This window comes from Sarcophilus harrisii, chromosome 5, assembly GCF_902635505.1.
Source record: "Sarcophilus harrisii chromosome 5, mSarHar1.11, whole genome shotgun sequence".
NCBI lineage: Eukaryota > Metazoa > Chordata > Mammalia > Dasyuromorphia > Dasyuridae > Sarcophilus > Sarcophilus harrisii.
Window position 1 is genome coordinate 10,834,420 of NC_045430.1, and position 13,121 is coordinate 10,847,540.

The 13,121-nt window shown below is 46.6% G+C and overlaps 1 protein-coding gene across 5 annotated transcripts in view; it reads right to left on the bottom strand.

Moving 5' to 3' along the window:
- The window catches only part of XPNPEP3 (X-prolyl aminopeptidase 3), a 32,206-nt gene continuing 19,085 nt past the window's right edge, over positions 1 to 13,121 (bottom strand). For all 5 annotated transcript variants that reach the window (XM_031938851.1, XM_031938850.1, XM_031938852.1 and 2 more), the window contains 4 exons: positions 12,773 to 12,858; positions 11,818 to 11,998; positions 7,335 to 7,455; positions 1 to 3,208 (listed from right to left, as the gene is read on the bottom strand). In XM_031938851.1, coding sequence (XP_031794711.1) covers positions 3,042 to 3,208; positions 7,335 to 7,455; positions 11,818 to 11,998; positions 12,773 to 12,858 — 555 coding nt within the window. In that variant the 3' untranslated portion in view covers positions 1 to 3,041. The remainder of the gene's footprint in view (positions 3,209 to 7,334; positions 7,456 to 11,817; positions 11,999 to 12,772; positions 12,859 to 13,121) is intronic.

Consider the following 13,121-nt stretch of genomic DNA (forward strand, 5'->3'; position numbering starts at 1 on the left):
CAACGTACAGTATTAGTTTATTTTTAAACACTGGTAACAAAATTTTTCCCTTGTTGGGAAATACCTGATATCTCGGTGGGCGAGTCTTTACAAAGTAACAGCATTTTGTCCAACTCGATATTCACAGAAAGTTCATAAAACTGTCAGAATGCTGGTTGAGATCAGCTACCCCACGAGGAGACCATTCCCCTCTGTGAATCTGCCATGATTTTCCCGTGGGTGCAGGAAGGAGAGGGCAGTCAGAAAGATTCAGCTGCTCTGTGAACTTGGGAAGGGCCCTGGTATAAGGGAAGAGTCTCATCTCCCAAGGGTTCCATGAGGTATTTGGTGATCCAACCCTTCTCTCCTGTTGCAGTTAAAGTCCAGCCTAGCCCGGCACCTGAGCAAACTCAGCAGCTTAAAGGGACACCTCTCAAGACAACGGCTTTGTTGGCCCCGTCTGGCTTTAACACTGTTTCACTAAGTGGCAAGAATGGATACCAAATAAAAAAGCGCCCCCAAACCCAACCCTCCCTCCTCCTCTTCAAGAGTAAAATCTCTTTTGTTATTATCGGACCTTCCTAATGCCACCATGGGAAGCAGAGTCCACAGTGTGGTCAGATTTGCAGAGGCCCTAACTCCCTGAGGATACACTTAATTGAGGACAAATTGATTTGTCTCACAATGACCCTTGCTCTCAAGAAGAGGGGAGCTGTGTGAGATGGAGGTCTTCCCTTTTAGCCCTTTCTAGAATAAATGAGAACACTCTGAGATCAGACACATCACAAAGGGTCACCCAACAGTGACCCCTCAGCAATGGGGCTGCTGCTTTCTCTTCACCCAGAAACCAAGGAAGAAACATTTTTGATATCAACAAACATAAATGCAAATAGTTTTGGGAGCCAATGAGAACCACCTTGAAATAACTTCGCCGTTGTTATTGTTTCCTCGAGTCCCTCTTAGGGAAGAAAAAGAATATCCTTGCATTTTTTTTCCCCAATCACTGCCCAATAAAAGCGTTCACTTGGAGGTGTGGATGGATGTTGAAAGGATCTAATACTTTTTTGGCTGGCGAACCAATCTTAATGCTAAACACCAAGGATGCACCCTGGGTGGAACGACTGTCTGCTCTCCAATTCCCAAACCTAGCAAAGCCAGACACCTCATAAAATACTGTCTTCAGGGTGACGGTGCTGGGGGGGAGGGGGGAGGGGATTTTGACCTCAGGAGCATCAGTTGTTCAAGTATCCAGGAGGGTCCTGTTAAGATGCTGGGACTTGGGTGACAAGAGACCTTGATGGAGGGACTTTACAGTGGCCACAGCAGCTCCACAATTCTACTCAAAGGCACACTTAGGGCTCTAGGGCCTAGGACCTTCCCAGTGACCTGAAAGTTTCTTTTTGAAGGGGGGAGGAGGAGGTAAGTATCAAATACAAGAAAGTGTTCTGCCCAAGTTTGGCCAGTTTCTCAGCTAGAAAGTTGCAAACTTGTTACTGTGTTTTCACAAGGAATGCCATATAGAAAGGTCAAGCTTTTATTCTAGGGTTTTCCAAGTTTAAAAAAGCCTTCCTACCTTGCTTGTCTCATTTTTTTCACTTAAGTGGCAAATGGCAGGCTGAAGTTGGGGCCTGGGCAAGAGAGAGAGAGAGAGATGGAGAAAGTGTATATGTGTATGTGTGTGTGCAGGGGTCAAGGCTGTATGTAAAGGGACATCTCGGCTCTCTGGAACACTGGGCCTCCTCGTGGACACCTGCTCCAGCTGTCCAGCCATCACGGGCCTCTTTTCAGCAGGGAAGGGAGGGGAAGGGCAGCCCGGATATAATTTGTAACACTTTGGCTTTGTAACATTATCCTTGCCTCCCGAAGGAGCGCCCAGCTGCCCGCCCTTGGCTTCCTCTGTATCTCTCTCCAGTTTTCCTATCAGATAGGCACACTTCCAGCACTCCATGAAGGGTGTCATTTCTCAAGCTCGTTTCCCTGACGTGTTTATTAAACAATCTGTGGTCCTTTTACTGGCACTTTGTGAAGTTGGGCTTTGATTTTGGCACTGACTCTTAACCCTTTCCTAAGAGTCCCTCCCTAGCGAGGCCCCAGCACCAAGGCCAGGGCTGGGTGTGCCCCGAGCCCAGCCAGGACACCAGGATTTCAAAGGACAGCTGAAGGCTCATCAGCAGCTTTACTAGCATTAGCACTGCCTGAAGCAAATGGCGGGAGAGACAGCAAGTCTCCCTTGCTCAGACTGAGCTTCAGCCTTGGAGAGGCTGCCGAGCTGGGCCCACCTGACCAGGGAATGGGTCACTGCACTAGGGCAGGATAAGCTCCAGGAAGCTGGGAAAAGGAGAGGAAAGGTCGGTCCAGAACCAAGCTCCTCTTCTGCCCTCAAAGCCCTTTCCCAGCCTGCCACAAGGGATGGACTCCGAGCCATCACCTCACTGAGGGTGTAGCCTCAGCAGCCAGCCAACCCAAGTTGTGGAGACAACGTGGTCAGCTAAGGGCTTCTGGGTGTGGAGTGTGGTCCCCCATGGGAGAGAGGAAGAGGAGAAGCTGAGAGCTTTGTGCCTTGTTTCCAGGCCTCTAAGGCAGGTCCAGGGGGTGAACACTCAAACCCCTCCCATGGAAACCAACCATGGAGTCCCTGGAAGCAGGAACAGCTAGATTGGGAGGGTGGGAGAGGGGCATCTTTTTCCTGCCTTTGTCAATGAAAGATTTACTAATTAAAGACCAGAGGAAATGCAGACCTCACCTACCCCTTTACCTTTAAACCTTGAGCAGGCCTAAGTCACTGCTGCAGTATAAACAGCCCCCCCCCCCTCTCCAGAGCTGAAGAATTCCCTCTTTAGGCTTCCCAAGTATAAAAGGAAAATGTCCGCATAAAGACTCCCCCCAACTCCCAAGGAAGGGAATACATACAAACATATATACATATATACATGAATATATGTATATATGTATATATACACATATATGCACAAACATATACTCAAGAATATATGCGTGTGCACATCCGTGGAAGCTCCTCAAGGGGTGAGTGTATGGGTCTGCCCAGGAGCCTGAGCTTCGGGTCAAGAGCCCCGGTCACAGATCCGCTCCACATGGTGCATCTCTTTAGGGCAATCTGCAGACAGGATGAGGGGCGAGCCCTCGGTCACCACCACGTCGTCCTCAATGCGCACACCGAGACCCCGGAATCTCTCAGAGACATCACAGTCACCTTCAGGAACATAGATGCCTGGGAAGGGAAGAAAGGGGATGGAAAAAAGGGAAATCACCTAAGGAAAGAGAAGACAGGCCAGGGTAGCTTTTCAAAGGGTCTTAAGCTGGAAAAAATCCAAGCTACTTAAACACTCCAAAATCACAAAAAGCAAAGAGAAATGCAAATCTAAATGGCTCTGAGGTGCCCCTCAATGCACACACATTAAGGGCACAGTGGTGGAGCTGCTCCAGGAAGCAATTTACAACTGGGCCCCCAGAGTTTCTAAACTGGGGATAGCCTCTGGCTCAGCACATCACTGTTGGGTCCATTCCAAAGTGTTTAAACAAAGAGGAAAAAAAATCCTCTCTCTATAAAATTAAAGTGGACCACATGAGATTAATGAAATGGAAGCCAGGGGAGGGCTCACCAACTAGTGGCTGGCTGGGAGCAGTACTGCATTTCAATGGGAAGATTTGCACAAATTGATGCAGAGTGTGGTGAACAGAACCAGAAGTCACGTTTTAATGGTACTTTATAAAAATGAACCACTTAGAAGGAACTTGACACACTCCTGCCATGACTCTGGGGATTTCCTGTTCAAACACGACCCTCTAACAGAACTGATGGAACCCAAGATGGAAACAGCTAACAAAGACAGTTTGGGTGGCCTGTGTTTACTCGTTCCAAGGGCTGGTTTCTTCTCTTTCCACAGGGGAGGGGGAACAAAAGAAAACTTTTGAGATTACCAATGTTGCCCCCACCTTGCCCTAGAACAAATGACGCCCAGGGGCGCAGCTTAGGGATGTTTCTCTTCTGGCCCTGGAAGTATCATGGCATGTTCCCAATAGTCCAGGGGACAGTCCTACTTCCCGCCTTTCCCTTCTTGACTGTGCTCCTTACCATTGCCCCGTAAACAAGCCCCCCAGATTCTGACCAGTGGGCCTTTGTGAGGATGTCACTGAGGCAGAGAATCTGTGGGTGATGGCACTATTGGGGACCTAGAACTTTACTTCTGAAAGAATGTCTCAATGGGCTGGACTATGAGGGAAGAGTGATAGGAAAGCTCTAGCACAGGGTCTGAATTCAAGGGCCTGAGCTCCACCATGCCATGGAAAAATTTCCATCAGACAGCTTTAAAATTTTTCCTTCCATGGCCTCCAGAGGATATCCTCAGTGGGACAATCAGACCAAAAGACCAAAAGGAAGCAAAAGCAAATTCAACAGAGCCCCTCCCTGGAAGGTCCTTGTCTGCCCAACATGGGGCAAACCAAAGGCCAGGTCAGGCAATGTGGGAGGAGCTTGGCTTCTGACATGCCACCAATGAGGCTGGCACAAGAGCTTCAAGGCTGAGAGGATGGCACAAGGCTGGATGCACTGAGCTCACCAGCCTTTCCAGCTCCAACCCACGATTTCATAACTGGCTGGAGGTGGAGGTCACTGGCCCACGAGCTCCTGACAGCAGCTGCAGCCGTGGCAGTGCCCCAGATTTTACTCCCTACATGCCCACATCAGGTGACCCAGAAGACAGTCACACCTCTCTCTGAAGCATCTGAGAAAGCACAGAGATGTGTGGCAGCAGAGCTGGGCAGTGCCACAGGAGGTGCCCAACAAGCTCCTCCCCCAACTTTTCCACAGGGAGGGCAAGGGTATTTCTCACCTGCTAGGCTGGCAAAATCTCTCACCATCTAAGCCTAATAACATTGACTGAAATTTACATCAAATGGAAGATTTCAATAAGGTTTTCTGCTTCCCAGCAGAATCTAGTACAATAAAAGGCAGATGGGTGGCACAATGAATAGAGCCCCTTACATGAATATCCAAGTTCAATCTGATCTTTGATCCTAGCTGTGTGACTCTGCACAAGTCACCCCATCGTCTCTGCCTCAGTTTCTTCATCTATAAAATGAGCTGGAGAAGGAATGGCCATCCTCTCCATTATTTCTGCCAAGAAAACCCCAAATGGGGTCAGGAAGAGCCGGACACGACTGAAAATGACTAAACAAAAATCACAACAAAAGAAGCATTTGTAGATACTAAAGGTTGAACAGTGAAGGAAGAAGTCAAGCAAAGATCCTATGATGTTAATGAAAGAATATAAGGGTGGTGGCCAAACCGGGCCCCTTTCTTCAGCGGGGTAGCACAGTGGGTAAAAGCATTAGGCTTGGTACCAGAAAGACCTGAGTTTGAGTCCAGCCTCAGACAACTCCTAGCTGGGTGACTCTGAACAAGTCACTTTAAGTGTCTGCCTTAGTTTCTTCAACTGTAAAACAGGGGGTGGGATAAAAACAGCATTTACTCCTAGAGCTATTTAGAGGATATCAAGTGATATACTATTTACCAAGTGTCAAACAGCTAATCTGTGTGCCCAGGACTGCAGGCTCATGGGCTTCAGCATTTAGGAGGTTATCCATGAGGTACTTTGCTTTTCAAGAGGCCAAGAAGCCCACTTAGAAATCACATTTCTTTTTGTAGGGATGTATTGCTTCTGTCTCCTGGCTGATGTTCTTCCTGGACAGCAAAGCTCTCAGCATTTCATTTAGAAAGTGGCTTCTCTCCAGGGGAAGGGCCTAGTGGGCTAGCGTGGGAAGCACATGAGCCTCGGTTTTGGGGGGCTAAGCAGAGATTAATGCTGGATTGACTTGCTGTGGTGATGAGGGTGGGTGGGTGTCAAATTTGGAGGAAAACCTCCACGAATCAGAAAGAATGCTTGGATCAAGATGGTGGATTTATGTTTTTAGCCACAAAAGTTGGCAGCAAAGTCCAATATGGTCAATGACAGATCTCCAGAATTTTTGGATGAAGGCAGATTAAATCCATTAAATTCTTGCATTAAATCCACAGCATCCTCCTCCCAAAAGCATGAGCAGTGGTGTAATTTGCCATAAAGGTGATAGAGAAACCAAGTACCAACATTTCAGCTTGTGCCTCCCCCCCCCCCCCTCCCCAAAGAGGGAGAAACCCAATAGCTCACAGAGCCAGAGGCAGAAGGAAAGAAAACCTAGATGAGGGGAAGGCACAAGTTAGCCCAGAGGAAGTTAATTCAATTACAATATGGCTGATACAACTTCTGAAGGACCTTTCCTGAAGCAAATGAAGCTTTAAGAAGTTTTCTGGTGGGTATGTTGGGTCTGTCTATGGAGATTTCCAGAAACCTGTATGTATACAGATGTCCCTGAATATTTCTTTATTAGCAGAACTAAGATGGAAAAGCAAGGTAGCATTAAGGACTATTATTCACCAGCTAGACATGCTGATGGATCCAAACACCAACAAAAAAAAAAAAAAAAAAAAAAAAAAAAAAAAAAAATGTCCATGGTGGCGGCCCACAAAAGATCTAATACCAAGGACAGCTCTGATGGACAAAGAGAACAAGTGTAGAAGGGGCTCGGCCCCACAAAGGAGAGACTTCCAGCTCCTGAGCATGGGCAGAATCCTTCCTGGGCTGCTCCAGAGACAAGAGCTGCTAATGAGTGTCCCCAGCACTTTTCCTTAGGTCTGGGGGAAGGTTTGGTGGGGTCTTTGAGCTTCAGGCAAGGGATGGGTGTACAGAGGGAAGGAGGGGGTCCCCCACTGAATGGCAAGGGCCAATGAGCAATGGCCTGCAAGCCAAAGACTTTTGTTCTACTGGCCACCTCCCATTGATGCCCTCTGCCCTCTGCAGTGTAACTGATCCTCAGACCTCATATGCCCATTGGCAAGGGGCTACTTTTCCTGGTCATCGATTCCCCCTCTGAGCTCAAAGGTGGCAGGTGAGGGAGTGGGGGGCCTGGTGAAGACTCTGCGACAAGGAGAGAATGCAGGGAGCTGTTCCAGCTCCCCAATGTAAGGTGCCAGTTAGGAGAGACTTGGGAGCAAATGGCCTTGGATGCCCTCCACCCCAGGGACATCCTGATGGGCACAGACATCCCCTGGCTGTGTGTAATGAATACCGGCCCGAGAGCTGGCTTTCCATCCCAGGACTGCCGACCCAGGCAAGGTTCATGGCACCAGCAACACAGGAATTCCAGATGCCATCTCAGAGGTTCTGCTCCTTGGGAACAGACCTGGCCTAAAGCAAACAGGGGGATGACTACTTTGGGAAGGAGGGACACTTCATCATGCTCTCCAAGCACTTTCTGCTCCAAGTCTGCTCAAGTTCCAAGCGTAATGAAACTGCTCTCACCTGGCTCGATGGTAACCACCATGCCGGGCTGGAGGGGCAGCGAGCGGGATATGTCCGGCGTGTCATGGACATCCATACCAAGGTAATGGCCGACGTGATGGGGGCAGTACTTCCGAGCTGCCTAGAAGAGCAAAGCCCTGGGTCATCATCACAGAAACGACTAGGCCAGTGAAGGGGGAACTGTCCCCCCTGCAGAGACTGATGCTTATACCTAGGATTCACAGGATGGGTCCTGTTACATGAGCTGACTCTGAGGGAAACTCTAAGCTTGCTGGGAGAGAATCCAAGGGCTCCCACCAGATGTAATTTACTGCCCACCTCTCCATTCAGGACTCCCTGGGAAGGGAGATTCTGGGCTGCCACAGTCAGCTTTCTGTCCCATTCCCAAGGAAAGTGTTTCTAGCTTAATTCCACCTGAGGAACACACTCCCTGCTACTCTAAAAGATAGCAAAGAAAGCAAATTTTCATTTATTCAATGAAGATACTATAAGATTTCTTTTTTTTTAAAGAAAGGTCTTCAAAAAAAAAAAAAAAAAAAAAGAAAGAAAGGTCTTCTTTAGGAACTATGGCAAAGAGTAAATAAAAAGAAGCCATTTTCCAATCAATAAGTAACTAAAGAACATAAACAGCTTTCAGAAGAAGTAATCAAAGCCATCAATATAAAAAACATCTTTAAATTGCTAGATTGGAGAAATGAAAATTAAAACAACCCCAATGTAACACGCTACTCTAAAAGGCAGCAAAGCAAATTTTCATTTATCCAATGAAGATACTAGGATTTTTTTTTTAAAAAAGGTCTTCCTTAGGAACTGTGGTAACAAGTAAAGAAAAATAAAACATTTTCCAATCAATAAATAACAAAAGAATATGAATAGTTTTTAGAAGAAGTAATCAAAGCCATCAATATAAAAACCACCTCTAAATCGCTATTGATTGGAGAAATGAAAATTATAACAACTCCAACATATCATCTCTCACCTTTCAGAATGGCTAAGATGACAGGAAAAGGAAATGATAAATACTGGAAGAGAGGTGGGAAAATTAGGACACAAATGCACTGCTGGTAGAGTTGTCAACTGATGCAAATATTATGGAGTACAATCTGGAACTATGCCCAAAGGGCTAGGAAACTGTGCAAATCCTTTGACCCAGAAACTACTAGGTCTGTATCCTAAAGAGATCAAAAAAAGAAAAAAAAAAAAAGGAAAAGGATCCACATCTGCAAAAATATAACAGCAGGAGAGTTGGAAATTGAGAAAATGTCCATCAGCTGGGGAATGGCCGAATAAGTTGTGGCATATAATTGTGATGGAATACCGTTCACTGTACAGTAAGAAATGACAAGGGGCAGCTAGGTGGTGCAGTGGATAGAGCACCAGTCCTGAAGTCAGGAAGACCTGAATTAAAATCTGGCCTCAGTCCTCAGCCACTTAACAGTTCTTAGCTGTGACCCCCTGCATAAATCACTTAACCCCAATTGCCTCAGCCAAAAAAAAAAAAAAAAAAAGAAAGAAAAGAAAAGAAAAGAAATATAGCAGGATATTTTCAGAAAATCCTAGAAAGACTTCTATAAACCAAAGCAAGCTGAAGTAAGCAGAACCAGGAGACAGTGGACACTGTTAACAGCAATACTGTATGATCAACTACGACTCACTTAGCTATTTGGATCAGTAATGACTCAAGATAATTTGGTCCAAAGGATCCATGATCCAACGCTACTCCTACAGAGACACAGAATTGATAAACTCTTAAGTGCAGACTGAAGCAATCTTTTGATTAACTAACTGGTTTTCCTTTTAAAAAATTTTCCTAACACGACCAATATGTTTTGCATGATTTCACATGTACAATGGTATCTATTACTGCTGATCACCAGGTGGGCAAGTGGAGGAGACTTGGAATTGATTGGAAGAAGAAAATTTGGAACTAAACAAAAATTTTGAAAAATTAAAAATTAATATCAACACCTCTCCCCAAATTAAAAAATCACACTCCCTGCCCTTTCTCTCCCTGACAAAGGACCAGATATTTTAAGCTAATAGAAAAAAAAAAAAAAAAACAGCAAAGTCAAAATGCCCAGTTTCCCCAGGTGACCACTGTTGTCCTCTGGAGAATTAGCCCTTATGCCCACAACCCTCCAGAGTGCATGCTCGCTCTCGCTCTCTCTCTCCCCCACCCTCCCTGTCTCCCTTTCTCTCTCTTTAGAAGGCCCTGTTGTGATCCTGAGTTGCCACAAGGCTCCAACCTTTACTGTGAGCCCCTGCACAACATTTAGTTGTAACTGTCGTCTTAGGTCCAAACACTTCCCCACTTTTAGCATTCCTGACAAGAAGTCCTAGCTCATCTGAAACCCAGATGAAACTGATTCCTCCAGGACACCCACCCACTCACACCCACGCTCCCCTGGGCCACTCAGTGAGTCCCAGCTCTCTGTTCAGGCTCAGAAGCCAGATCTGTCCTCTTGGCAGAAATCTACATCTGATTGTCCTCTGCTTTTGAGTCTTTCCGGCTCACAAAAACTACAGTGAATGCCGATTCTTTCTACTCACTAGGAAATGAAAGTTATTTCAAACCTGCAAACCTTCAAGTCTGAGGAGGGAGTTGGTTTTAATTTTTTCTCAATAGTACTTGATTTTTCTAATTCCATGTAAAGATAGTTTTTCAGCATTCATTTTTGTAAGATTTTATATTCCAAATTTTTTCTCGCTTCTCCTTTACCTGTTCCTTCCTCAAGAAGGCAAAGCAATCTGATAAGAGTTTATACAATCCTTTTAAGTATATATCTGTCAATTTGTGCAAGAAAAATCAGACCAAAAGGGGAAAAAATCACAAGAAAGAAAAGACAAAACAAAAAAAGGTGAAAATACTCTGCTTTGATCTATATTCAGTCTCCATAGTTCTCTCTCTGGATGCAGATGGCATTTTCCATCCCAAGTCTACTGGAATAACCTTGAATCACACCTCACTGTTGAAAAGAGTCCATCACAAATTTCAGAAAGGCCTGGAGAGACTTACATGAACTGATGCTGAGTGAAATGAGCAGGACCAGGAGATCATTATATACTTCAACAACAATACTATATGATGACCAGTTCTGATGGATCAGGCCATCCTCAGCAACGAGATCAACCAAATCATTTCTAATGGAGCAGTAATGAACTGAACTAGCTATGCCCAGAAAAAGAACTCTGGGAGATGACTAAAAACCATTACATTGAATTCCCAATCCCTATATTTATGCACACCTGCATTTTTGATTTCCTTCACAAGCTAATTGTACAATATTTCAGAGTCTGATTCTTTTTCTACAGCAAAATAACGTTTTGGTCAGGTATACTTATTGTGTATCTAATTTATATTTTAATATATTTAACATCTACTAGTCATCCTGCCATCTAGGGGAGGGGGTGGGGGGGTTAGAGGTGAAAAATTGGAACAAGAGGTTTGGCATGTTAATGCTGTAAAGTTACCCATGTATATATCCTGTAAATAAAAGGCTATTAAATAAAAAAAAAAAAAAAAAAAAAAAAAAAGAAAAGAGTCCATCACAGTTGACTGTCACATAATCTTAATGCTGTGTATATTGTTCTCCTGGTTCTACACACTTCACTCAGCATCAGTTCACATAAGTCTCTCCCGGCCTTTCTGAAATCAGTCTACTGATCGTTTCTTATAAAACAATAATATTCCATTACTCCCATGTGCCATACCATTCCCCAACTGATGGGCATCTACTCATTTCCAATTCTTTACCATCACAAAAAGAGCTGCCACAAACATTTGAACATGTGGCTCCTTTTCCTTTTATGATGGAGGTTGTTATTCTAATTCAAATCACTCCCTTTGGTTCTCATGTTAAGCATTTGCTAATAGCTAAGACAAAGATTCTTCCATGGACAGCAAAGAACTGGCTGTTTACTAAGTTGCCTAAACTGGGAGGAATTTGAGACTTTTGTCTTCAGATAAAAACGGTTCAGGGAAACTCCAGAGAAGAGGGAGATCTTCCATCTGTAACATTTCGTTGATAAAACCTTCAACTTTCTCCCAAGTAGAGCCTTTTCATTTACAATAAATTCCATTTGTGTGAGATCTGGACAAAATCTTCCAAAAAGGGAACAATATTAATTCTGGTGGCCTTCAGCACATTGGGTAGGACACAAAAGGTGCTTAATAAATGCACAAGCTTGTGAGCTCTCTCTCTCTCTAGCAGAATATTAACTAGTAAGGTCCCCTAACCGGTTTCACTGCAAAGAAATCTGTACAACCTGTGCTCGGCCCTTTCCTGGCCCTCTGCTAGGTGCCCACAAACCACCATGTTGGTAAGGGATGAAGGGCTTGTGGCAGATGGGGCTGCCCCCTGCTGGCAGCGCCAGGTAATAGTCTCTCCATGGGCTCCCAGAGAAGGAGCCTTTCCCTGGTCCTTAATGGGCCCTCCCATCGTCTGCAGTCTCCCGAGGTGTTGCCCTGTGTGAGCGCACGTACCTTGATGGTGCCGTTGGCCCGGTGGCTGCTCAGTGCCCGGAGCTCCTGCAGCTTCTGCCCGATCAGGGCCAGCATGTGGTTGTAGATGTCCTCCAGACTCTTGCCGGGGCGACACAGAGCCAGGCATGCCTTCTGGACGTCCAGCACAGCTTCATAGAGCTCTGCCTGGGCTGCGGAGAACCTGCAGAGAAGGGAGGGAGGCTCACTTTACCATCGCCAAAGGGAATGGAGGAAAACAGAGGACACCAGAAATGATTAAAGCCTGAAGAGGGGCGGGGACGCCATCATAGCAGTGATGGCTGGTGGGCGATGGGGCGTTTAGGCAAGGCCAGAAACCTGGGCCTCTCACTGTGGGGCGCCACTGATGTGACTGCAGGCAAAGCCCTGGGCCTCAACTGCCTCATCCGCAAAAGCAGGAAGTCCAACTGGATGCCCCTAAGGTCCTTCCCTGACCCAGATCCAGGTCCAGATATAGGGAGCTTCTCGAGGGCAGGAGGACACGCATGTCTCTGAACCTGTAGCCCCTGGCACCCAGCAGGTGCTGAGATCCTATGACCAAGCGTCACACCAGTGGTCTCCTTTCAGCGCCTCCAAAGGTGAGCGTCGCCATCAACGTCTATGGGTGACAACAGAGGGGAAGTCTCCCTGTGCTCCACGTCCCTGAGGACAAGCTGCAATATGCTTCCTATGAATGGGAGTGAGCCTCCCCAAGTGACATGTGAGTCCACGTCCCAAAAGGCTTGTGAATGGGGCTGAATGGGGCCAATGGGGCCCCCCTCCCGGGACAGGGGCAAGGCCTTTGGGGTTAGGTCTCTGACTTTTTCTGTCCAGCCTGGTGACAATAACTTTGCTCTGTCCCCATCCACTGGCCCACCCCAGGACTGCAAGCCACCCTCTGTAGGGGAGCACCTCCAAGGAGCCTTCCTGCTGGCACCATCCGGGTCCTGGGGCCTACCTCCCATTGACAGGCCAGGTCCGGGTAATGTCGCTCACGTAGCCAGAAGTTTCACAGCCTCCGTCCAGCAGCACCAGCTCCCCATCCTGCAGGGGTGGAGAGACAAGCAGAGTGGGGGGGAGACCAGAACAGTGCTCTGCACTTAGTTTGTGCTGCTTCTCCCTTTTGATGGGCCTGATTTAAAGGAAGGAGAAATCTTTCCTGGGCCCGGCCAAAACCAGACACATTCTGTGGAGTTTTCTGCTACTTCTCTCCCGCCCACACAAGTGGGGCTCCAGGCCTTCTCTGGGCCCTTTCGCTTCCCTAAGGGGTCATGTGGCTCACTTGGGGCCTGGTCCACAGGCCCCCG